Genomic DNA, 24,278 nt, shown 5'->3' with positions numbered 1-24,278 from the left:
TCCAGAAACCTGACCTTTCCAAACTCTGCCTTCCTGCGTGGAAGGGCCTTCAACAGTTCCTCTGGCTGGGGACAGAGATTCAGGGATGAGGAGGGCTCTTCCTCCTTTGCGTGAATTACGGACACTGGAGGTTGAACATACTTCCCTGGGGGTGAGGAAACTTGGCTGTGGTGGGCTGCTTTGTGGACATTTCTGAGAACCCCTGAGTTTGTAAAAAGTATATATATTAAATGGTTGATAATCCATGAAAGGAAGTGAAGAATCCACCCATACTGAATCCATACTGAAGCGCCTCCTTACAGAATAGCTCCAATTAATTAATTCGGGAGAAATGATGGAAACAGAAAATGAACATTTGGCAAATGCTACAGTAAATTATTGCTTCAGGCAGGAATCATCAGGGCATGTCAAAACGAGTGGGCAAAGTGTGAGGAGAAACAGGGTATTTACGTAGTCCCGAAGTGTCCCACCGTGAGATACTTACTAATCACAAAGGGAAAAATAGTAGCTGCACAGTAGAGAAAGCTAGTGAGCACCACCAGAGGCAAGTGATCAGAGCTGACATCACCATTGAGGGGACAGGTCCACATGGTGTGTCTCCCGCTATGACGTACCGAGAGGGACACAGCATCGCCTCTATGGTATACTTGCCTGCGATGCAATAATCCGGATTTAATCAAGAGCAAACATCAGACAAATACAGAAAGTAATCTGCCAGTACTCTGTAAAGCGTCAAGGTCATGAGAGACTAACGAGAGACTGAGGGAGTATATTCAAGGTTAAAGGAGACTAAAGAGACCTGATAACTAAATGCATGATGGGATCTCAGGCCAGAAAATGGACATTCATGCCACAGTGTTTCTGTCCTGATTTTGATAACCGCGGTAATGTAAAATGGTAGCATTCTCTGGGGGAAGGGCGTATGAGAATTTTGCATAGCTTTTCTGTAAGTCTAAATTATTTTGCAATGAAAACTTAAGCAAATGATACTTGAAAACATATACAGTAGAGATTAGGCTTTCTTTCTCTGGTTTCCAGTACCTGACATTGTCAAGGCTTGTGGGTTGACGTGTGCACACAGGGGAAGGGATTGTTGGGATACATTTGGGAGCTTACCTGAGTCAGATTCAGGCTTCTAAGATTTACGAACCCAATGAGTGATAACATTCGTAACATATAAAAAATATCCTTAGCAGGTTTCCAGAGGGCGTCACAGGAGCCATGCCAAGTCCCTCCTTCAGCCTCTGGAAGGAGTCATGCCCTTGTGAGGCCCACCCGTGACCGGAGGAGGGAGAAATGCAGTAGAAAACAGCAAAGTATTCATCACTCACTTGTCCTGGGACTCAATATACACGTAGAGATGAGGCTCAAAACACTTGGAAACAATGCCATGAAACGGATTGTCTGGGGCTTTAGGCTTCTTTGGCTGTAAAGGAAGGAAAAAAAGAAGAAACCTATACTTGAGCCATCTTTGCAAGTTTTCAAGCAGTTTCAAAGAAAACATCCCTTCAAAGTTCACTCCTAACACAGATTAAAAGCACTCCACGTAACTAAACTGGGACTATGTCTTGCATTATGATTCATGCCAGTTTGTGAACAATGAGCCAGTTTTGTTAGCATCACTGACTTGCTTCGCATGTTGAAAGATTTATTGCTACTTTGATAACACACGCGCTTTTGATCTGGAAGCTATTCATCATCTCACTGATGTTTTAAAATTTTAAATCCTGGAGAATAACAGTACCTTATACTTGTACAGTGCTTTAAAATTTATAAAGTGCCTTCATGTGATCTATTTTTTTTAACTTTATTTTTTTGAGAGAGAGAGCGTGAGAGCGCACGCGCACAAGCACGCAGGAAGGGTAGAGAGAGGGAGAGAGAGAGAATCCCAAGCAGGCCCCATGTTGTCAGTGCAGAGCCTGATGTGGGGCTCCGCCTCATGAAACCGTGAGATCATGACCTGAGCCAAGACGAAGAGTCAGATGCTTACCTGACTGAGCCACCCAGGAGCGCCCATGTGATCTATTTTTGATAGCCTCCATTTACTGACGGTTATCATAGACCAAGCGCTTTAATATGAAGTAACATCTCATCTATTCCTCACAACAACCCTCAGAGTAGGAATTAATACTACTACTTTACGCCCAAAGAACGGAAGGCTCAGAGGGTTCTAGCGGCCTGCCCAAAGGCACACAGTGAAGCTTCCTATCTCCTAAACTAGAATTTTCTATTATAGCATTGCTTTCCTGCAATGGTTCCTAGATTGATGAATTTCACTGACAAGTAAATGTAAGAAAAAGAAGCATAAGGGACCAATATAGCGTTGCTGACTTTTTATTTTGCTACTCTCCATTCTCGGTAGGTTCCTGAAAAAAAGAGTATTTTATACCCAAACATTTTATAGGGAGAACATACCAGCATGAGGGCAGTCCTTCCTTTTCAGACAGTTGGTGACCCTATACCAGCTTGCTAGCTGGGCAGGCAGGAGGCAGTTTTGTCTTTATTTTTTGCCTTGGACCAGTGTAAAACAGGGCTAGCACTGGTCTCCAGTTGATACTTAAAAACCACTGACATACAGACCATGTAGGTAGGCAAGCATTAAAAAACTATATTTGCTCCCTAATTCCTTTTCTAAATCTCTAAAAAAATAAGCGAAGATCTTCCTACATATTTTGTTCTATTCCTAAAAAACGTCAATTCTATTTATTGTCCAACACCAACAAAAGGACCCTGACGCCTTGTTGGGGTTGATACTAAAGTACAAACTGGGCATAAATTGATACCCACAACATACTTGCTGAATTGAGCTGTTCATATCTTTTAATAAATACAGGAAAAGCTGAGCCCCTAATGATAGACAGAAAGAATGATTCCCTTCTAGTAATTTTTAAAAATAAAACACTCTAATGGTTAAAAGCATCTGTAAAAACTGGAAATGAACACCAAAAATTAAATGTCAACTCTAGACATATCCCATTCAATTTCCTATTTAGCTCTCTTCCCTTTTCACCTTTTGAGAGTTCCATGTCTTTACTTTTTTTTGTTTTTGTTTTGTTGTTGTTGTTGTTGTTTCTTTGCAAGATTTTTAGAAACTCTGGTGCTTCCTAAAATCTGGGCTATTTTCCCTTATTGTCCCAAAGCCACTGCCAAAGTCAGGTCTCAGAGTGAGACTACAACAGGCTCCCAAGACTGGGTTCGTGGAGTTTGAACTCTGGATCCAAAGTTCCACCTTCATTTCACAGGTGCCCCAGGAGTTTTTCCCACATGTCCATCAGTTTAACATGGCGGATCCATGACATAGTATGATGGCTGCGTGGCGGTGGTCCTTACCTATTTGTTCTACATTTTCCATGTCAGTTACCTATTTTTTAGTATTTTATTCTTTTCAATAAGGTGATTTTTAAATGAAGAGGCAAGTCTGATTTGTCTAACTTTTTTAAGACTAGGTGTCCTGATTTTAGAATTAGGAAATATAGCTACAACACCCAAGTATCTTTTTATTAAAAAAATATAATCATTATAAGGATTATAATTATCCCCTTTATTTACATGTTCTTCCCTTGACCAAAATATTCATACATCTGCAGGATACCTTCTGCTAATTATAAACTGGAATATAACTTATGTAATACAGAATGTTGTCATATTTTTTAAATTCATTTTTTAAAAAGGTTATTTATTCTGAGAGAGAGAGAATGAGCAGCGGAGGGGCAGAGAGAGAGAAAATCTCAGGGAGGCTCCATGCTGCCAGCACAGAGTCTAACATGGGGCTCAATCCCAAAAACCACGATATCATGACCTGGGCCGAAATCAAGAGTCGGATGCTTAACCGACTGAGCCATCCAGGCACTCTAGATGTTGTCACGTTTTAAATCAACGTGTATATTTTGAATTTGGTTTTGTTCACTAATTTATGTGCAATTTTCCAATTACTGACAACAGTTTAAGTTATCACCTTAGAACGGCTACATTATGAGATTTCAGCTCTACAAATTAGGTAATAGTGCTGCACTGAAACACATGTTCTGATTTCGATCTGTGGTGATTTAACTGAATGACCTTCTTCTTAGGAAATGCACACAGGAATATTTAGAGGTAAAGGACATGATATCAGCTAACTTAAACTGTTCCAAAAGAGAGAGAGAGAGAGAAAGAAGTGGGGAGAGAGGGACAGAGGGGGACAGAAATAGGAAGGAAAAAAAGGAAATGATAAAGCGGATGTAGCAGAATGCTAACAATTAGTAAACCCAGGTGAAAGATACTTGAGAGTTCTTGCAATATTCTTTTTTTTTTTTTTTTTTTTTTTTAAACGGTTTTTATTTATTTTTGGGACAGAGAGAGACAGAGCATGAACGGGGAAGGGGCAGAGAGAGAGGGAGACACACAGAATTGGAAACAGGCTCCAGGCTCCGAGCCATCAGCCCAGAGCCTGACGCGGGGCTCGAACTCACAGACCGCGAGATCGTGACCTGGCTGAAGTCGGACGCTTAACCGACTGTGCCACTCAGGCGCCCCTCTTGCAATATTCTTAAGACTTTTCTCTAATTTTGGTATTTTCTTTTTAAAAAGCAAGAAATAACGGTAAAAAGCTTGAGAGATGGCTGTGGACGGCCTGGCAGGTAACCCCAGAGATGGTGGTGGAGCACTCAAGCAATGGCACATCACCCGTGCTCTGGACGGCCTGGATGACAACAGTGTGGGAAAATGCAGACCTCCAAGCCTGAGTACAACAGGGGTTAGAATCAATTTCACAGATTTAATAATGCAGTACAGTTATGGTAGCTGTCACCGCTGGGGGAAGCTAGGAGGAGATGGGTACACAGGACCTCTCTGCACTCTGCAACTACTTATGACTTTATAATTATTTAAAAATACAAAGCTTTTTAAAAAAAAAAAACAAAAAACACTTATTCTTCTTCGAGAGACAGAGTGCAAGCCAGTGTGGGGCAGACAGAGAGGGAGACACAGAATCAGAAGCAGGCACCAGGCTCTGAGCTGTCAGAGCCTGACGCGGGGCTCGAACTCACAAACCGTGAGATCATGACCTGAGCTGAAGTCAGACACTTAACTGACTGAGCCACCCAGGAGCCCCAGCATACAAAGATTTTTTAAAAAGTGGTACAGGAGACTTGGACTCTGACTGTGAAGTTGTTTTAGGAGTATCTTAACCTATTTATTTCGCTCTTATTTTCCTTTTTATGTGCGTGCAAAAGCAATATATGATAAAAATCTGTGTCGAGGAGAGTCTGAGGAGCTCGCTCGGCATACGCATAAAAAGACAGAGTCTAAGGGATAAAAGAAAACAGCTACATGCTATTCCAGCAATCTCATCATGGTCAGTCTTCCACAGGCCATGTGCTCGATGAGGCCCCATGGAACAACACTCGGACCCCACAGAACATCGTCAGACCGCGCGGGCGTCCCAACCCTATGGCAGGTGACTGCCCACTAATGCCGCTCCTGGCAGGGAGCGGAGACCCAACACCTCGCCTCCTGGTCCCTTGCAGCGTTTTTAGTGTGAGTTGGAAGCAAAAGGGGAATAATGGGAGGGACTGCCCAAAGTTTCCTTTTTGATTTTTGTCCACAGGGCTGGCTCCGGCCTATAGCTGCTTTATGACTGTGCTCCTATTTAGATAAGAGGTGCTGGAATTTCAGCTCAAACTGGCGTCTCCCTTCGCACCGGCCAGCTCCCCAAAGGGTTGATTCTCAGCTTAAAGTACATACTAAGTCATTTAGCAGTAGCATTCGGGCTGCATTTCTGAGTGTGTGAATTCTGTCCAAAAGCCGCAGATGTTTAAGTTATTTCCTCCCGGAGTTAGATGGAATAATAGAAGGTTACTGTTGTCACAGTAAGGAGCTGTGCAGCTGGCCCCATTTCCTTTTATTACTATCCAGTGTAAAGAGATTAAATCTAACTGCTTGGATCACCAGAAGGGTATGTTTTTAAACCAGAAATTCCTCGCTTCTTCTCTGTCTCTGGGCACCTTCAGTCCCCTTTCGGATGCCGTTTTTTAACACTGGGAGTAGGATGGCAACTGACTGCTCAAACTAAATACCTCTTCTCGAGTTCACACCCCTTTCTCAACAGCATACACTCCAGGAGCGAGCAGGGAGAGGCCCTTAGACCTTGCGGGCCAACTGTCTACTTATGCAGTGACGCAGTGAGTTGGGTAACCCCAGACAACCGCAGGCTCGGCTCACCTAACACCCTGTGGAGTTCCTCCCTGAGGCCCCATGGGCTCCCGCGCTTCCTGCGCACCCAACTCCAGAAGCCAGTAAGTGGCTGGGAAGACGGAGATCCTGGAGCTCCCACTTAATGGACCACCAGCAAGACATGGGCAGGGGAGGCCGCAGGAGGCTGGGGACGGAATGTGAGGAGGCCTTAGTCACTGGTGCACACGTGTCCTCACTGACAAGCAATGGCCAAGGAAACTGCAGGTGGGTCATCTAGCCTAGGGGTTTTTGGTACTTTCTTTTTAAACAGATCTCAAACCCCTGGTTTGAAAGGATTCCATGACAGATGTGACTCAGAACAGAACTGCTCTGTTTTGGAGGGACTCAGAGCCCTGATCTCCTCCCAACTCCCCAGTGACATGGGATGGGGCACCAAGGAATATAGTTTGAAAACCACAGGCTCTCTCTAAAGACGAAAAAAACTAGGTAAGTCTAGAGACAGTAAAAACCTACCACATGGTCAGTTAACAGTGGACCAGAGTCTGGCTCTGCCCTACCCCCTGGATCTGTGTCCTGTGTCCTTGGAATGAGCAGTCTTCGTCCTTACAACAATAACGTCTGGCTTCCAGGATGAGCAAACAGTTCCACGAGGGAGACAAATCATATCGTATCTACCAAACCGATTTCGTAGTAACAGGGGCTGCTGTCATAATCCAGTTTAACGACATCCAGAGATGACTGGCTAAAGGGATAACTTTTCATGGCAGCCACCAGCTGCCCTGAAAGACACAGAGCCCTGAAAACAGAACTACCACCCAAAGCTCAAACGGGTGCAGGCGACGGAGTGTGGGTAGAGGACACACCAGAAAAGCGAACTCTACGTCCAGACTCCTTCCTATCGGGGTCCTTCCTCTCCAAATGTGAGAGATGCATTTCTTTAGTTGGAAGAAATCTGTTTTCTCCCACAAGAGTTGATATGATGGCTTTAAATCAGTTATACCTAATCCCACAGATCTCTGGGATATAGCCCTGAGGTATCCTTCCAGTTTATGTATCCGCCTGTATTCATGGGGTTCATTTCTGTGTTCTCCACTTTTCACTGAGACACCCCGGTGTAGTGAAAGAGCTCCAGGAAAGGAATTCTAGTCTCTGACTTCTAGACCTTGCTTTCGGTCTTTGCTCTTCCACGCCCAAACGCTGTACCCCTGGGCAAATCACTTGACCTCTCTGAGCAGCACGCACTACAGCTCATATATAGAACCCTACAAAGAGAGAGGCAGGGGTTGGGAAGAGGAAATGGAACGGAGCATGTAGAAGAATCTGAAACTATAAAGCCCATGAAAATGTGAAGTATCCACGTTATTACAATTATTTAATCAGTGGACCAGACACATTCCACCACATTGCTTCGGAATTGCTCCTGGAAATTCTGTTCTCTCGGCTCCTGCCACGATCGTCCACCTACCCTCACCGTGCTAGGAATGCAGGGTTAGCTGCAAAGTGCATGGCTACAGGTTTCCCAGGCTGGTCTTCCCAGCCAGCCCCCTTTCGGCGGTGTCTGGAGCAAAACAACACTATAAAATAATCCTCGAGCAGCCAAGTGTAGAAAATTAAAAAGGAGGGATCGCTAATCCAGACAGGAAGAGGTCTGATTTATTGCTCTAACCACTCTGCCATAAAATGGCAGTGAAACAGCAACACCATTCTATAGGATGGAGGGAGAGGAAATTTAGAGTTGGAAAGAAAATCCAAAGGAAATGAAAGTGTTAGTGTGCTCTGAAAAGTAACTCTCCAAATATGCCATTGGTCACCTGGATGTTTCCAGGCCGCCCCGATGGCTTCCAGACCTCAAGTGCTTGGCTTACACTGAGTGGAGGCCTCTCCTAGCTGATGGTGCTGCTAACTTCACGGGGGATTGCTGAGCTTCTGGTGTGGTCACCGGACAGACAAGGACACCATCGAGGGCTAGGCTGGCAGGCACCGGAGGTGATGGACAAGGCAGGGCGGAGTTCCCACCGCTGCACTGCACGGGCCAATGAAGCTTGTGCGTGTCGGTCATTCCAGTGGGGAAGCTCTTGGGGAACAGAGGTGGGCAGGACGGGCTGTTCTTCCATTCAGTTTTCAGATAAAGGCTTTCTCTAAGACCACCAAAGTTGTCATCTCTGCATGTGGTCAAGAGCCAAAGGACCATATTTAGAGCGAGCAGACCCATAATCGGAAGCAAACATTGGGTAGGTCACATGTGGAGATGCAAACTGGACTTACTTGATCTAAGTCTCCCTTCTCTATCGCCAGTTCCTCCATTTCTGGCGCTGGTTCATCTTCCAGGAAGGGATTGGTCGATTGGGGTGGAGACTCGAGTTTTTTCTGTCAAGAAGACATGAGAAAGAGACAGGTATTACCTGAGTATACCCTCAATACCTTTTGCCATCAATCTTTTTTCCTAGTCTCTTCAACAGCTGAATCACGAAATCTGATGTAATGAGCAAGAATGGAGACGACATGGACCACATTCTCACCTCCTGGCCTTCAAACTGTCTTGCATCTTCCTGAAACCTTACTGCCCATCCCACCCCAAACCCAATCTGGCTAAAACTCTCATTCCTCCTTCAGCCTTCAAATCAGAAGTCCCTTCTTCTGGGAAGCCTTCCCCATCTGTCAAGTTTGGGTTAGATGCCCCTGCTACATGCTTCTATCCTACCCAGTATGTCCCCAGACCAAGGTATTTATTAAAATATTGCAAATACCCAGTTGTCTGTCTTATCCCCACTAGATTCTGTAATGGCAGGGATCATGTCTGTCTTCCTCACCCTCTGTCTGGTGCCTGGCATTGACTAGCTGCTCCCCGAATATGAATGAATCAAAATGCTGGATGGGTTGGAATTCAAGAACAAACTATAAAGCTAATCTTATGTGTTCTAGATTATAGACAGGAGTCTCTTCCCAAATAAGTCCCATTACCGGAAACACAACAAAATCTCCTAGGGAAAAATTACTTCCTAGGTCCTGATGATGAATACTCTGTTAAAATATGTCCCTGAGTGGGAACACAGGCTAGTGGGAAAGCTGGAGGCAGGAAGTATGGGCTTTAGCTCCAACTCTTCGGCGCTGGCCAATCCCCTAAATTCTCTCAGCCATAGCAGCCTGAGGTCACAGGTACAGGACTACCTGAAGGATCAGATGGGAGGAAGTGTGCAAAAGGGGAGAAGGGGCACATGGCACATACAAGGGACAATGGTGATGATAATTCCAGTGCAACAACAGAACTGAGGCAGCTCTTTGGAATTTTTTTTACAAATTTGACCTGAATATGTTGTTTATGTCAGGGAGCTGGGAGTCCTAGCAGAAAGAAAACTAAGTGGACAAGGAGGAGAAAAGGGATTGGCTGGTGCTGGGGGTCAGGGGAAGGGGCAAGGAACGGCTCTTTGGAGACAAGAAGCCAGGTGGAGAGGGTGTTTCTAAATGTGACATTTTCACATATATCAGCAGAGAAACTTGAACTAACCCTCTAAGCTAAGAGGGACAGCACATGGACTGTACAGAGTAAATGACTTTGTTAAGTGTTAGGATATCAGATGAAGATACAAGGAAAAAAAAAAAAAACAACAACAAACAAAAACAATCCAGAAAAATATAAACAATTTGAACACAAAAAACACAAGCCACACCAGTGTCCAGTTTAGGCTTTAAGCCCATTCTGTTTACACTCATGTAAACTACTTAATTCTTGGCCCAAACACTTAGATGCTGTTATGTTGCTAGATAAAGACTCTGTATGAGAAAAACCTTGTGATCAATGCATTAGCTTTAAGGTAACCATTAGTAGGACAATGACTTCTACAGTATCCTGCTGAGAAACAATATGGTGTAACTACCAAGTAAACATTTAAAATGTATACACTCCAAACTTTGGCTGCTTTGCCTGCTAAGGGGAAAAAAGTCCCTATAAACTTAACCCGAAATAGTTTGTTTTTAGAACTGGGCTATTTTTAGAAAGCAATGTATCTTTCAAACAATATTTCCAAGTGCTTCTTTATACAGGTGATCAGACAAGGCCCCTTCAAAGAGGTGATATCTGAGCAGAGACCAGAATGAGAAGGAGCTAGTCAGGCAAAGATCTGGAAAGAGCACTCTTAGCACCTCGTGCAATGCCTAGAACAGGCTTGGTGAGTCCGAGGGACAGGGAGGAGGACAGGGGACATGAAGAAAGAGAGGCAGCAGGAGCCCAATCACAGACCTCCGTGGGCCGTGGTAAAGGTGAGATTTTCTTCGCAATGCAACTGGGCAGTCACTGGGGGGTTTTAAACAGGGAAGTGATGTGACCTAGTTTCGATTTTTAAAAGATCATTCCACTGCTGTGGAGAGGATGGACTGTAACGCACGAAGACCAGTTTAAGAGGCTGGTTCCAAGGGTTCCAAGCAAAGACTGACCCAGGACTGGACTAAGCCAGTGTTGTGGAGACTGACACAGGCAGCCGGATTTGGGACATACTTAGGAGATAAAGCCAAGAGGACTGGGGGACAGGTGAAGGAAAGAAAGGAATCAAGGGTCAGTCACTTTTTGGCCAGAGCAACCATATGGCTGGTGTCACCATTAAGGGAGTGACACACCTGGGTTTGTGTCTGTGCTCTATCGCTTGGATACGCTGCTCAGCTCCTCCAAGCCTCAGCTCTTCCTTTGCGAGGGGTATCGATGCCCACCACACAGAGCTGCGTGAGGATCAAATGAGACCGTGTTGGTGAAGCATGACACGTGTACCAAGCGGCTCAACACCACGGCTGGCACTAGGAACGCTCAGTAGGTGGGGGCTCTCATTAGTGTTTAAAGGGGTCGAACTGTGGCTGTGCCCCTCTCAATGGAGCATCTCTGAGACGGGGAAGAAGTGGGAGCACAGGGCTCCGAAGTGTGGTAGAAAGGATTCCCTTTTAGGGGCATCCGGGTGGCTCAGTTAGGCTTGATTTCAGTTCAGGGCATGATCTCACAGTTCATGAGATCAAGCCCAGTGTTGGGCTCTGCGTTGACAGGGCAGAGGCTGCTTGGGATTCTCTCTCTCTCCCCCTTCCCCCCAATAAATAAACTTAAAAAAAAAAAAAAAAAAGAATTCCTTTAATCACAAATAGGATTTTGTCCCTACTCTCTGCCTCTTTGGGCTATCTCCAGGAAATTAAAATAATGGGTCCATCAAATTACAAAGGCACAGGCAGGTGCTGAGCTGCTGCCTTCCTCTATGGTAAACGGAGGAGAAAGCCCTGAAGGGCGGATATAGATGCTTGCTGTTTGGAGGGCTAGTTCAGCGCTCAGATTCATCTGCAGTGATGAAAGCCTAAATCTTTGCAGCCAGCAATCACCAGCACAACTGAAGCCTTCTATGCAAGAGCCCTGTTGTCAGAGCCAACCACACCACGCCTCTCATTTCTGCTCTGCAGCTGTCACAGGCCATAAAGAATTACAGGTTTGGGTTTAGATTAGAAATAACTCAAATGACACAGTTCATGAGCTCTGGGGCTGCTAAATAAAACAAAAAAAATTGCCAAGAAATGAACGACTTTCCAATGTTACAAGAATTCATTCTTTTTGCCATGAGGACAGTTGATTTCAAGTCCATACAGGAAAGAAAAATTCTTCGGATAGAAAGTTAATTCCTCCTAACTAAACCACATGGCGTTCCCAACACCTCCAAAACAATAAGGTGTACAGGCCGGCCAACCTGTCTAATTTACTACTGGAAGAGAGAAAGCGGCTTTAGTCAGTAGTGTGTCTGCATCGGGATCCAGCTGCACAAATGCTTTCCTGAGGCCCTAGCTGGACACTTCAAGTGATCAGAGAAGGCACTCTGAAATTTAAGACCAATCTGTTTCCTCTCCCTGGAGGAGAAAGCTTTCAGTTACAGGACGAAAATTCCACAATCTCTGTACTTCTTATTCCATAAATGCTTTACTTCAGCCCCACTCCTGATTCGTCCTTAAAGAGATGACCTGGAGGCTCCAGTTGATAGGCCTGTAAACACAGGGCTCTGCACACCTGCTTTAGTATCACTGGGACCTCTCTTGGTACACCGTGCTCGTATCTTACACTGTGACTGTTACACATTGGCTCCTTTTTCCGCTAGACCATAGGCACCTGTCTGATTCAATTTTTCATCTTTTCCTAAGGCTCTGCCCAAACAGCGGCCTTGAAAAACTTTGTGAATAAATCCTGGTCAGATGGGAAACACTCATTAAAATCTTCTTTGGACACACAGGCAACATTTTCTATTTTCTGTAAACAAAACAAAGAAACCTGTGCGTTTGTGCGTGTATGCTTGTTGGAGGGTCTCAAGCTATTAAACAGTGGACATCTCTGGGGAGAGGGATTTAGGGCAACTAAGAAGGAAGAGGTTGTCCTTTTAAAATATTTTATTCTGTTTGAGCTTTAATAAGCTATTTTCTCTCTTCTCTTTTTTTGGTAGACAAGTTATCTGAAGTGTGAAGATGATTTATAACTAAACTCGGTATTTTCTAAAACGCTTAGTATTTTAAAACTGTGATACATGATTAACATAAAATTCACCATTTTTGGTGACTTAAAATTTAGTGATTTTCAGTATATTCACAAAGCTGTGCCACCATCACCACTATCTATCTAGTCCCAGAACCGTTTTTACCCCAAAGGAGGCCCCATATCCACTAGCTGTCACTTCCAATCCTTCCCTTCCCCCAATCCCTGGTAACTCCTAATCTACTTACTATCTCTATGAATTTGCCCATCCCTGACATTTCATATAAATGGATTCATATAACATGTGGCCTTTTGTGTCTGGCATCTTTCACTTAGTACAGTGTTTTGGAGGTTAATCCTATAATATATATCAGTATTTCAGTTGTTTTTTTTTTTTTTTTTTGCTGAATAATATTCCACTGTAAGGATATGCCATATTTTGCTTATCCATTTGTCCATTAATAGACATTTGGGTTGTTTCTACTTTTTGGCTATCGTGAATAGTGCTGCCATGAACATTCACGTACAAGTGTTTGTACAAACACAGGAGAATTTTCAATTCTCTTGAGTGTGTGCCTAGGAGGCGAAGCATGTATTACTCTAAAGAAACATTTTCGGATTGCTTTGCCTTTTTTTAATCTGGCAGTTACCCCTTTACATCAGGCATCAATACATGAGCACCATGAATTTCACGAAAAGCAGAGTAACTATTTCTTCTGAATTTTAACAAACTGTCACTAACATCAAGATTCAGTGCTGGGAGACTAGGCAGGTGCATTTATAAGAGACAAGAATACAGAAAGCAGTTTAAAACAGGGCTATCCTTGCTTGAGATTCTGTGCCTCCGTCTCTCTCTGTGTCCCTCCCCCACTTGTGCTCTCTCTCAAAAGTAAGTAAATAAACACTAAAAAATTAAAAAAAAAAAAAACCAGAGGCTATCTTAAATATAAAAATACTCCTACTTTTTGGCCCTGTAATTCATTCAACTTGTATCATAAGAAAATAATCTCCAATGTGAACAAAACTGTGTTCACCATGACCTTATTTATAGTAGTGAAAAAATGACAAGTACTTAAGGGTCCAACAAGAAAAGGATAGTTAAGGAAATTCTGGACTATCTATATAATGAAGTATTATATACTGATCGAGAAACCACTTGAGCTTTGACATAACGAAGGAAAGTAAGCTTTAAAATTGTATTTACACATCATGGGGTGCCTAGGTGGCTCAGGTGGTTAGACGTCCAACTCTTCATTTCTGCTCAGGTCACAATCTCACGGTTTGTGCGATTAAGCTCCACATCAGGCTCTGTGCTCTCAGCACAGCTGCTTGGGATTCTTTCTCTCTCTGTGTGCCCCTATCCCACTCACATACGCTCAGGCATTCTCTCTCTCTCAAAATAAATAAACATTAAAAATTGTATTTATACATCATATATACAAACAAACAATATGGATCAAAGATCTAAATATAAGAACAAAGACTATAAAACTCTTAGGATGAAGCATAGGTAAATGTTTGTGACCTTGAGGATGACACCAAAACTCAAAGAACAAAAGAAAAAAAAAACCTAGAAAAGTGGGATCTCATCAAAATGGAAAACTTTTGTGTATCAAAGGACACTATCAAAAAAGTGAAAAGACAACCCACAGAATGGGAGAAAATATTTACAAACCATGCAGCTGATCTATCATAGACTATATCTAGAAAATATTGTTTTAGAAAACCCTCTCACAACTTAACAAGAAAAATACAAACGACCCAGTTAAAAAATGGGCAAAGGACTTGAATAGACATTTCTCAAAAGAAGAAGTCCAATAAACACACTGAAAAGATGTTCAGTGTTATCAGTCACTAGGAGAATGCACATCAAAACCACAATGAGATACTACATTCTATCCATGAGGATGGCTGTAGTAATTAAAAAACAAAAAAACCCAGAAAGTAGTAACTACTGGCAAAAACGTGGAAAAATCAAAACCTCCCTACACATGTGGTGAGAATATAAAATGGCGTAGCTGCTGTGGAAAACAATGATGGTTCCTCAAGAAGTTAGACACAGAGTTACCATGTAACCCAGTGATTCCACTCTTGGGTAGACTACCAAGAACACTGAAAACATATTTACACAAAAACTGGTCCATTAATGTTCACAGCATTGTAACAGCCAAAAAGTGGAAACAACTCAAATGTCTATTAACTGATAAATGGCTTAAAGCATCTACCCAAGCAATGGAATATGATTCAGCCATGAAAAGGACTGAAGGGCGCCTGGGTGGTTCAGTGGGTTAAGCAGCCAATTCTTGATCTCGGCTCAGATCATGATGTCGGGGTTCCTGGGATACAGCCCTGAGTTAGGCTCTGTGCTGAGTGTGGAGCCTGCTTGGGATTCTCTCTCTCTGTCCCTCCCCTGCTCTTGCTCTCTCTCTCAAAATAAACATATAACTGTGCTGACAGCTCAGAGCCTGGAGCCTGCTTCAGATTCTGTGTCCCACTCTCGCTCTGCCCCTGCCTGCTCATATTCTGTCTCTCTCAAAAATAAATAAATGTTAAAATTTTTTTTAAATCATTAAAAAAAAAAAAAGAAGGATTGAAATACTGATACGTGTTACCCAATGGATGAACCTCTTAAAAACGCTATGCTGAGTGAAGAAAGTCAGGCACAGAAGGCCACATATTACAAGATTCCATTTATATGAAATATCCAGAATAGGCAAACCCATAAAGACAGAAAATAGATTAGTGCTTGCCTGGGGCTGGGGTTGGGGGGGAAGGAGGAAATTGGAAGTGGCTGCTACAGTGGGAGTGGGGCAGGGTTCTTTTGGGGACAATGGAAACGTCTTAGAATTGGATAGTTGGAATGCTGGCATAACCTTATGAATATACTAAAAACAACTGAACCGTATACTTTAAATGTATTATGTGAAATTTTGTTATATGAATTACATTTCAATTTAAAAATATATTTAAAATTTTTTTTTAATCTTTGATTTTTGAGAGAGAGATAGAGTGCAAGCAGGGGAGGGGCAGAGAGAGAGGGAGACACAGAATCCAAAGCAGGCTCCAGGCTCTGAGCTGTCGGCACAGAGCCCAACGCGGTGTCGAACTCACAAACCATGAGATCATGACCTGAGCCAAAGTTGGACACTGAACCGAGGCACTGAGGTGCCCCTAAAAATCTATTTTAAAAGTGCAATTTCGCCTGTGGAAAATGAACCCCAAATCTTCACCTCTGAATGATGGGAAAATAAATGACGGTTTTTTTTCCTTCTCCATTCTTGCTATAATTTCTACATTTTCTATCTTGACCGTGTATTGCTTTCTTATCAGAAACAAACAAGCAGACGATAATATCCTCTTAGGATGCTATTCAAATAAAGCATTTATAAAACATTTTGAAACATCAAAGGAGAGCTCCTTCCGTGCTCAGGACCCAGGTCCTTGTACTGTGGCAGAACCACTAAGACCCTGCCCTCCTCCACTTGCGCAGTCTCCTGACACAGGTGTTAAGTTGCTGGAAGACTGAGGTATAGGGCAAGCTGCTTTGTGTGGGCTCTCGTTATGTTTAAACTGTGTGATTAAAAATCACATCTACAGCTTGTATATTTACAATGTACTTTAAAAAACTGGGCCAGTATAAATGTATATTGAAATGACCCCTAGAGGCAAAGGATGATTCTATTTAGAAAGGCAACTTATGCAATGGGGAATTTTTTAATTTTTTTTTTTAATTTTTTTTTTTAACGTTTATTCATTTTTGAGACAGAGAGAGACAGAGCATGAACGGGGGAGGGTCAGAGAGAGGGAGACACAGAATCTGAAACAGGCTCCAGGCTCTTAGCTGTCAGCACAGAGCCCGATGTGGGGCTCGAACTCGTGGACAGCAAGATCGTGACCTGAGCCGAAGTCCGCCGCTCAACCGACAGAGCCACCCAGGCGCCCCGGGAATTTTTTAATTTTATTAAAAATTTTAATTTTATTAAAAATACTACAGCGAGCCAGTTATAAAAACTTAACCCAGTCTACTTTGCTTTTGTAGAGGCTAAATACAGTGTTTACCTTGAATCTAATCATTGAGTCACTAATAATGCATGTTGATATAGCTTTTTTTTAAAAAATCCCAGTTAATTAACATACAGTGTAATAATGGTTTCAGGAGAATTCAGTGATTCATCATTTACATATAACACCCACTGCTCATCCCAACAAGTGTCCTCCTTAATGCCCATCCCCCATTTAGCCCATCCCCCTACACAACACCCCCTCCAGCAACCCTATTTGTTCTCTGTATTTAACAGTCGCTTATGGTTTGCCTCCTTCTCTGTTTTTATCTTATTTTTTCTTCCCTTTCCCTATGTTCATCTCTTTTGTTGCTTAAATTCCATATATGAATGCAATCATACACAGTATTTGTCTTTCTCTGACTTATTTCACTTAGCATGATACATCCTAGTTCCATCCACGTTGTTGCAAATGGCAAGATTTCATTCTCTCTGATTGCCAAGTAATATTCCATTGTATATACACACCACATCGTCTTTATCCATTCATCAGTCAATGGACATTTGGGCTCTTCCCATAATTTGGCTATTGTTGATAGCACTTCTATACACATTGGGGTGCATGTGCCCCTTTGAATCAGCATTTTTGTATCCCTTGGATAAATACTTGGTAGTACTATTGCTGGGTAGTTCTATTTTAAATTTTTTGAGGAACCTGCGTACTGTTTTCCAGAGTGGCTGCACCAGTTTGCATTCCCACCAGCAGTGCACAAGTGTTCCCCTTTCTCTGCATCCTCGCCAACATCTGTTGTTTCCTGAATTGTTAATTTTAGCAATTCTGACAGGTGTGAGGTGGTATCTCATTATGGTTCTGATTTGTATTTCCCTGATGATGAGTGATGTTGGGCATCTTTCCATGCATCTGTTAGCCATCTGGATGTCTTCTTGTCTGTTCATGTCTTTTACCCATTTCTTCACTGGATTGTTTTTTGGGTGCTGAGTTTGATTAAGTTCTTTATAGATTTTGGAGAATGTAGGTACAGTTAAGTCACATCCAGACATTTGCTTTTAATTTCAAGGCATTTTAATTTACAGAGTATTTTGAATCCCTCTTAAGGGCCAGGAGCTTAGGCAATTAGCAAAAAGCAATGGTAGCTCACCTCCTCCAGGAAATTACAGCAGAGGATGCTGTAACTGTGTTAGGGTTAGTACCTAAAACCAGACGAACCCTGTCCTTAAAGTTCTTTCAGTGGACATTTCTAACAGATGTCAAAGTGGCATCTGTTAAAAAAGAGCCAAAGATGACCTATCACACTGATCAGTTAGAGGCACTGGACTGTGATAGGTCCTTCCAGGTGAGTTCATCGCCGCTATAGCTCACCCTAATTGTTAATCAGTCAGCAAGGGGCTTAACAGGGTCTGAATATCAGTGAGAGGCATGGGTGGGCCTGCGAGGGTCTTTGGTCAACTGACTCCTTGGCTGACTTATCTGTCCCATAACTTTGCAAGGAATTCACTGACTTTCTATGAAATTTGGTATATGTTATAGGGTATCAAGATATACCTGGGTTTACTTTGTAGTTTATTCTGATGCCCTGAAGTAATGGTAACCACAAAAATTTCCAAAAAGCTAGATAGCTCAGGGAGGGTGTAAGGAGACAGGGAGCAGCAAGTCTTCAGGTGGGGTGCCTAGCAGCTAGACTGGGGAGTCAGGCCACTTGGACCCCCAGCCCAGCCTAGCCCAGGCCACCCCTTCCCAACACTGTCTGTTGGGAGCATGGTCAGTGGCCATGACTAATCTACCAGTGGCCCTGCCATTGAGACCTACGGGCTACAGGTGAAGGCCCCACTTGGGCCACAGCAAGGTGATGGCACCTCAGGCTCACTTCAGGGTGAACATCACCTACAGTGAGAAGCACAACATTTACATATTCCCAAGGCAGGGCTGCAATGAACCGATGCTCTAAGACCTGGCCTGCCTTGTTGAGGAGGCCACTGGAGTTGTTGCCTTTCCACTAACTAATCTTTAAGCAGAAATCCTTAAAGGTTATGGAGCAGCTGCTGTCAGGACTTGGAATGCAGAATGGTTGCTGGGTCATAACTGAAACAAAGAATGGTCCGGGGTATGAGTCTGATCCAAAGGAGTTGAATGGTTTGGAGAAGTCTGTGGAGAAAACTGCTGACCCCATTGAGAGGGATGAATAAAGAGCTTATAGCTCAGCAGGACTTTCTGGCCCAGGATTTGTAACCTGAAACTCTTTGCAAACTTGACAGGAGAAGAAGCAACAACTGAACAATTGGAGAAATTTATAAATCAATTATGCCAGAAAATTTTCAAAACAGAAGACAAAAAAGGGAAGAAATTGGTTTAAAAAAAAAAAAAAAGTTTCGAGCATTCCCATCTGACCATGACCAACCCGACAGAGCGCAGCACCTGCCAGGAGACAGGGAGACAGAAGGCTGCAGCCCAGGAGCCTAGACAGTGGAGGGAGGACATGTTGCCCCGAGAGACAAGCACCCCCAAGCCCTCTCCTCCCCTACAGAAAGAAGGTGCTTACAGTCGGGCAACTGCCACTTTGGCATTCCTGTACCTACTTTCTATAAAAAAGCGTGGTCTTCACACAGCCCCTCCCAGTTTCTCATGGTCTCTACAGGGTTATCCTGTTTGTTAGGCTCACCTTGTCCAAAGGGGGCCTTCCTGGCCCCCACATTACTCTGCCTCTTTGGACCTGTGGGGCATTTCCTAGCATGAATGAGAGGCGACAGCTCCAAGTTTACAGGCTCTCCTGGTCATCAGATACAACGGGGCCATCTGTTTCCCTGTAATCCCAGAGCCTCCTAAATGTAAAAGCAAAACCAGCAGGAAGTAGGGCCCAGTCAGAGAAGGAGAAGAATGGCGCAAAACAGGTGTTTGTGTGGCAGTGGTGTCATTCAAGCAGCCTCCACGGGGTTCTATTTCCCGTAGTCAGCTGGACAAACCCATCCTTTGGCTCCCCTGACCCTGCCTGGCTGGAAGCCATGGGTGCACAGTGGGGCACTGTCGGATGGGGTCTGTGTTCAATGCTTAAGCTTCCTGTGCGCAAGCAGACCTCTGTGGGGCTAAACCCAGAGCCAGATGAGTGTCCGTCTGAAACCAGGCCAGAAACGGCTTGGGGAGGGCAGAGAGAATATCAGGAGCTGCTGAGGTCAACCAAAGAGGTCTCAGGAGAGAAATGCATTCTTCTTTCAGTCACATTTCTATTACCTATTATTTCCTTTTGTGACCTGCAGTTTATTTAAGGGCATTTTCATTTGTTTCGTGGCTTATTTTTTTCGTTACTACTAAAAAGAAATCAATTTTGAACATGAAGTAACAAGCAGAGGAGTATACACATGTAGTGTTATTTTTTAAGTATGGAAAGAGTGCTCTGTGGTCCCTTGTATTTTATTTCCCTAAGTAGGTAGGGCCTTATGGTCTTGCCTTAAAATTGAGTGTTGCAGGGGCAACTGGCTCGCTCAGTTGGTAGAGCGTGCGACTCTTGATCTTGGGGTTGTAAGTTCAAGTCCCATGTTGGGACCTCTCCACCGTCTCCAACTTCCTTCCCCAGAGACAGCCACTGTTGTCACTTCTAGACCTTTTTCTTACACATATACATACATAAGCATGCTTTTTGTTTTTTACATCAAGAGGAATTACACCATATGTACTGGGCTACAGCTTACATTTTCCACTAGACAGTGTATGTGAGGGGTTTCTTTTCTATGACAGCACATCTAGATCGAGACCCCATTCTACCGCTGTTCCACAGTATGGCTATATTACATTTTATGTAATCATTTTTCAATGATAAACATAGAAACATAGAAACCTCCACTTTTTTCCCCCTTTTAAGGCTGCAGTTCACCTCTTTCTTGGTACATCTTCTGATACATGTACAGATTTTTTTATAGACCTCCTTTCTAGATGTTAAGCTGTTGCCTCACAGGGCATGCGCATTTAAAGTTTTGATTACATAATGACGACTTGGTCTCCAGAAAGGCTGCACGTATTTGCATACTGGCCACTGTATTGTTAGTCTTGTAACATTTCTGCCAACCTGATGTAAGAACATTTGTATCCTCTTCTATTTTTTTTCAAGTTTACTGGCCAACTATTTCTTCAGTGAATTTCTTGCTAGGCTCTGTACTCATTTTTCTAATTGGTTACTTGCCATTTTCTTACTGATATTGAAGAATTCTTTTATGTTGGATATTAATCATTTGTCTTATAGCTTAAACTGTATTTTTATTTCCTACTTTCTTGTTTACCCATTAGTTACGTTAATGGTCTCTTTCATTCTTTTTATGTCGTGAAATCTTTTAGTACTTTTCTTTGTGGCTTCTGGGTTTGATGTCTTGTTTCCCCTAGCACAATGTTATTGAAGGACAGTTTCTGCTTTTCGTTTAACAGAGAAGGCAGTTCACTGAATTCTAGCAGAGTCTGGACTGGATCACAAGTATCTCTTGACTTGTTGGTCCAAGGGTTTTCCTACCAAGTCACATCAGTTCTCTGTTGTTACCAGTTTTAAAAGAATATAAGAAGCAGGACTCTTTCAACTTTGATTTCTTCCTCCCTCCCTATTTTGTCCTTCCCTCTTCACTCCTGCCTGCCTGCACAAGGTCTGTGTATTTTTTGCATGACAGGGAACAGAAATGAATCAACCATGGTTCCTGAATGCAAGAAGCTCAAAGTCTGTGTGTGTGTGTGTGTGTGTGTGTGCGTGTATGTGACGATGTGAACAGAAATTACATAAAACATAAAAATTTGGTTTCCTCATGGATAGGAAATCTGAAGAAAGCACACTGATGTGTTGGCAAGGAGGCTGGGTTTCCAAAAACAGTTTTTAGAGAGACGCTTTGGAGCTCGTGTCTGGTTACACAGACACTAAGCGATGTTAACTAACAACACTACATTCCGCCTTCCTAATGGAGGTGCACGGGCCTCAGGCCTGCGTGCATACTTTTGTGTTTTTATCATTTAGTAGTTCCCTGACATGTGGGTTTGTACACTTGGCTTTGAGGTTTACAGGGACACACTGACCTGGTTTGCTCACCAGAGACATTAAGAAAACAAAGTCTACGGATGCCTGGGTGGCTCAGTCGGTTAAGCATCTGACTTTAGCTCAGGTCATGGTCTTGCAGTTCATGAGTTCAGGCCTCGCAAGGGGCTCTGTGCCAGCTCGGGGCCTGGAGCCTGCTTCAGATTCTGTGTCTCCCTCTCTCTCTGCCCCTCCCTGCTCACACTCTGTCTCTTTCTCTCTCAAAAGTAAATAAACATTTAAAAAAGAAAAAAAGAAAACGAACTCTAAAGTAAAAACATACCCTAATTGTAATAAAACTCAACAGCTGATAGAGTAATACGGTATTTGTGAGTAAGTGAGGCCTCTATGACTCACAAAATTACTAGTCTGTAAAATGGAGCAAAACATCGTAAAATGATGACAGAACATTCTAAAGACGTGAAGTATCGCACAATAGGAAACAGTAAACCCACAGAGTACTCTGTGTCACCACTCACACGAGTTGAGCGAAATATCTGGACTGGGGGATTGAGCACTCGAGCCACCGGCTGGAACCACCGGATTAAAGACTAATGTGAAGCCCAAGCACGCACACCCTGACTTCATGTCCCAGCCTCCCTCAGGAAGGTCCTACCAGAGCTCCATCTGTCAGGGTGCACCCGGAGAAGCGTTTTGCAAGAAACCCCTCAAAGTTAGTTGTTCTCTGAATAGCAAAAAGAAGCAATTTCACTTCAATTTCCTTGGCTCTGGTACGCATAATCTTGGCGAGTTCTGTCCTTCAAAACAAAGAGATAAACGCTGTCAGAAGAACTGATCATTCAAGATAGGGTAAAGTAAATGGCTGTAGCTTATATTAAAAAAACAGAAAGCATGTGGTCATTTCAAATCCTGAGGTCTGTCACGAACTAAGTTTAATGCTTGGGGAGCAGAAATACATATTCTAAATAAGAATTTTAAGGGGAAATTATCCCCTAGTCAAAAAATAAATCAAGGATTTAAGGAGATCGATTTGGTTATACGGTTACTCTGATTTTTCTATCTTTCCATAACTTGTTAATAATATCCACAAAGCACTTACTCAGTATTTTATAAAAACGCATGTATTTTACACAATGGCACAAGCCGTCAATTACTGAATCACAAAGCTCCCTCTTCCAAACAGCTCAACCACCATCTCTCCAACGAGACAGCAGGAACCCTGGAAACACACGTGAGAGACCAGAACCCCCGTGTGAATAGTGACGTGTCCACGCTTCGGTGGTTCCCACCTGCGAAGCTTCTGTACCACTCCAGTGCGGTTTCAGGATGGGAGCCGCAAGGGAGCAGTGACCTGAGAGCTCTTAGTAAGTACTGGGCTATGATCATCTTCCCATACAAATAAATGGCAAGATGAAACAAAGAGCCTCTGAGATTACTTGAGAATTATGTGTCTGTAGGACGGTGGCCAAAATTCCAACAATGAAAGCCTGGCAGCAACAGCAGCAGCACTGGCATTAGCTGCTACAACGGATTTGTGGCGTTAGCTCACTCCCAGTTTCCTGCAGGCTTCACTTTTCAGAGTTAGTGTGCAAAAGTCACTGAACTGGACGCTGCAGAGAATCAGTCACCAATTTCTCAAGGAATTCGCTTTCTTGGCTAACCAGGACGTAGAAAGTGACAACCACAAGTGTCCTTAAATCAACATTGAAAGGTTATCTAAACCTATGGCTGCAAATGTGCTTCTGAAAACAGCAGCCACATAGAACGTACAACACCTGGAGGGAACCCTAAGGTAAACTGTGGGCTCCGGGTGGTGAGGATGTGTCAATGCAGGTCCATCGATTCTAACAAATGCGCATTTTGGTGGGGGGTACAGGTAGCAGGGGGGCTATGCATGGGCAGGGGCAGGAGCATATCAGAAACCTCCATATCTTCCTCTCAATTTTGCTGTGATCCTAAAATTACTCTAAAAAAATGAAGTCTATTAAAAAAACTAAAATCAACAGGCAAAATCCCTTAAGAAATCCCCCCATTGTGTTTAAACACAACTTAATTAAGCATACAACTTAATTGTACTCTATGATTTTAAGAAAGATGCCTACCATGAATTATTCTAAAGGTCGAGTTATGCTTAGACATGAGACTTTTTTTTTTAATTAGCCTGGAATTAATGTAATTGTGCACTGCGAGAAGGGCATAGATAACTAATAAAACCCAGTTACCGGGTGGTAACACTGTTGTGGTATAGCTGCAAATACAGAATAAAAAATTTTGACTACAGTTTTAGCATTCTCATGGACACACAGATCTAACCTTCTTGGGTTTTAATTCGTCAATATAAATGAGCTATCTGGCCCTGGGTGACATTCATAGAAACTGTAGACAGGATGAATGAGAGAAGGTCTTTAGAATGCTTAGAACATTCAGATGCTGATACTATTAACTATCCAAAAACTATAAAAACACTGTTATGGGCAGGAAATGTGTTCGACAAATATTTCCCGAGTGTCTACTATGTCAATGAGGTAGACACTAGCCCTGACCCTACAGAGCTACCTATGTAGCAAGTCAGAAAAGCAAAATGATGACAGATATATACACTGTATG

General features: G+C 43.1%; 1 protein-coding gene and 1 long non-coding RNA gene across 3 annotated transcripts in view; one reads left to right on the top strand and one right to left on the bottom strand.

Annotated features, from left to right (window-relative positions):
* The window catches only part of VPS53 (VPS53 subunit of GARP complex), a 132,284-nt gene that overhangs the window by 50,376 nt on the left and 57,630 nt on the right, over positions 1-24,278 (bottom strand). Inside the window, exons 11-13 of one of the 2 annotated variants that reach the window (XM_058705403.1) lie at positions 22,327-22,468; positions 8,440-8,541; positions 1,332-1,426 (exon numbers count right to left, since the gene is read on the bottom strand). In XM_058705403.1, coding sequence (XP_058561386.1) covers positions 1,332-1,426; positions 8,440-8,541; positions 22,327-22,468 — 339 coding nt within the window. The remainder of the gene's footprint in view (positions 1-1,331; positions 1,427-8,439; positions 8,542-22,326; positions 22,469-24,278) is intronic. The other variant, XM_058705404.1, reaches the window with a different exon arrangement.
* On the top strand, positions 6,226-8,920 carry LOC131498297 (uncharacterized). The gene is made up of 2 exons (XR_009255366.1): positions 6,226-6,438; positions 8,622-8,920. It is a non-coding gene; the product is annotated as an uncharacterized LOC131498297 (long non-coding RNA).

Source organism: Neofelis nebulosa, chromosome 16 (genome assembly GCF_028018385.1).
Source record: "Neofelis nebulosa isolate mNeoNeb1 chromosome 16, mNeoNeb1.pri, whole genome shotgun sequence".
Lineage (NCBI taxonomy): Eukaryota > Metazoa > Chordata > Mammalia > Carnivora > Felidae > Neofelis > Neofelis nebulosa.
Note: the sequence above shows the minus strand (reverse complement) of the source record. Positions and strands in the feature narration are given on the sequence as shown.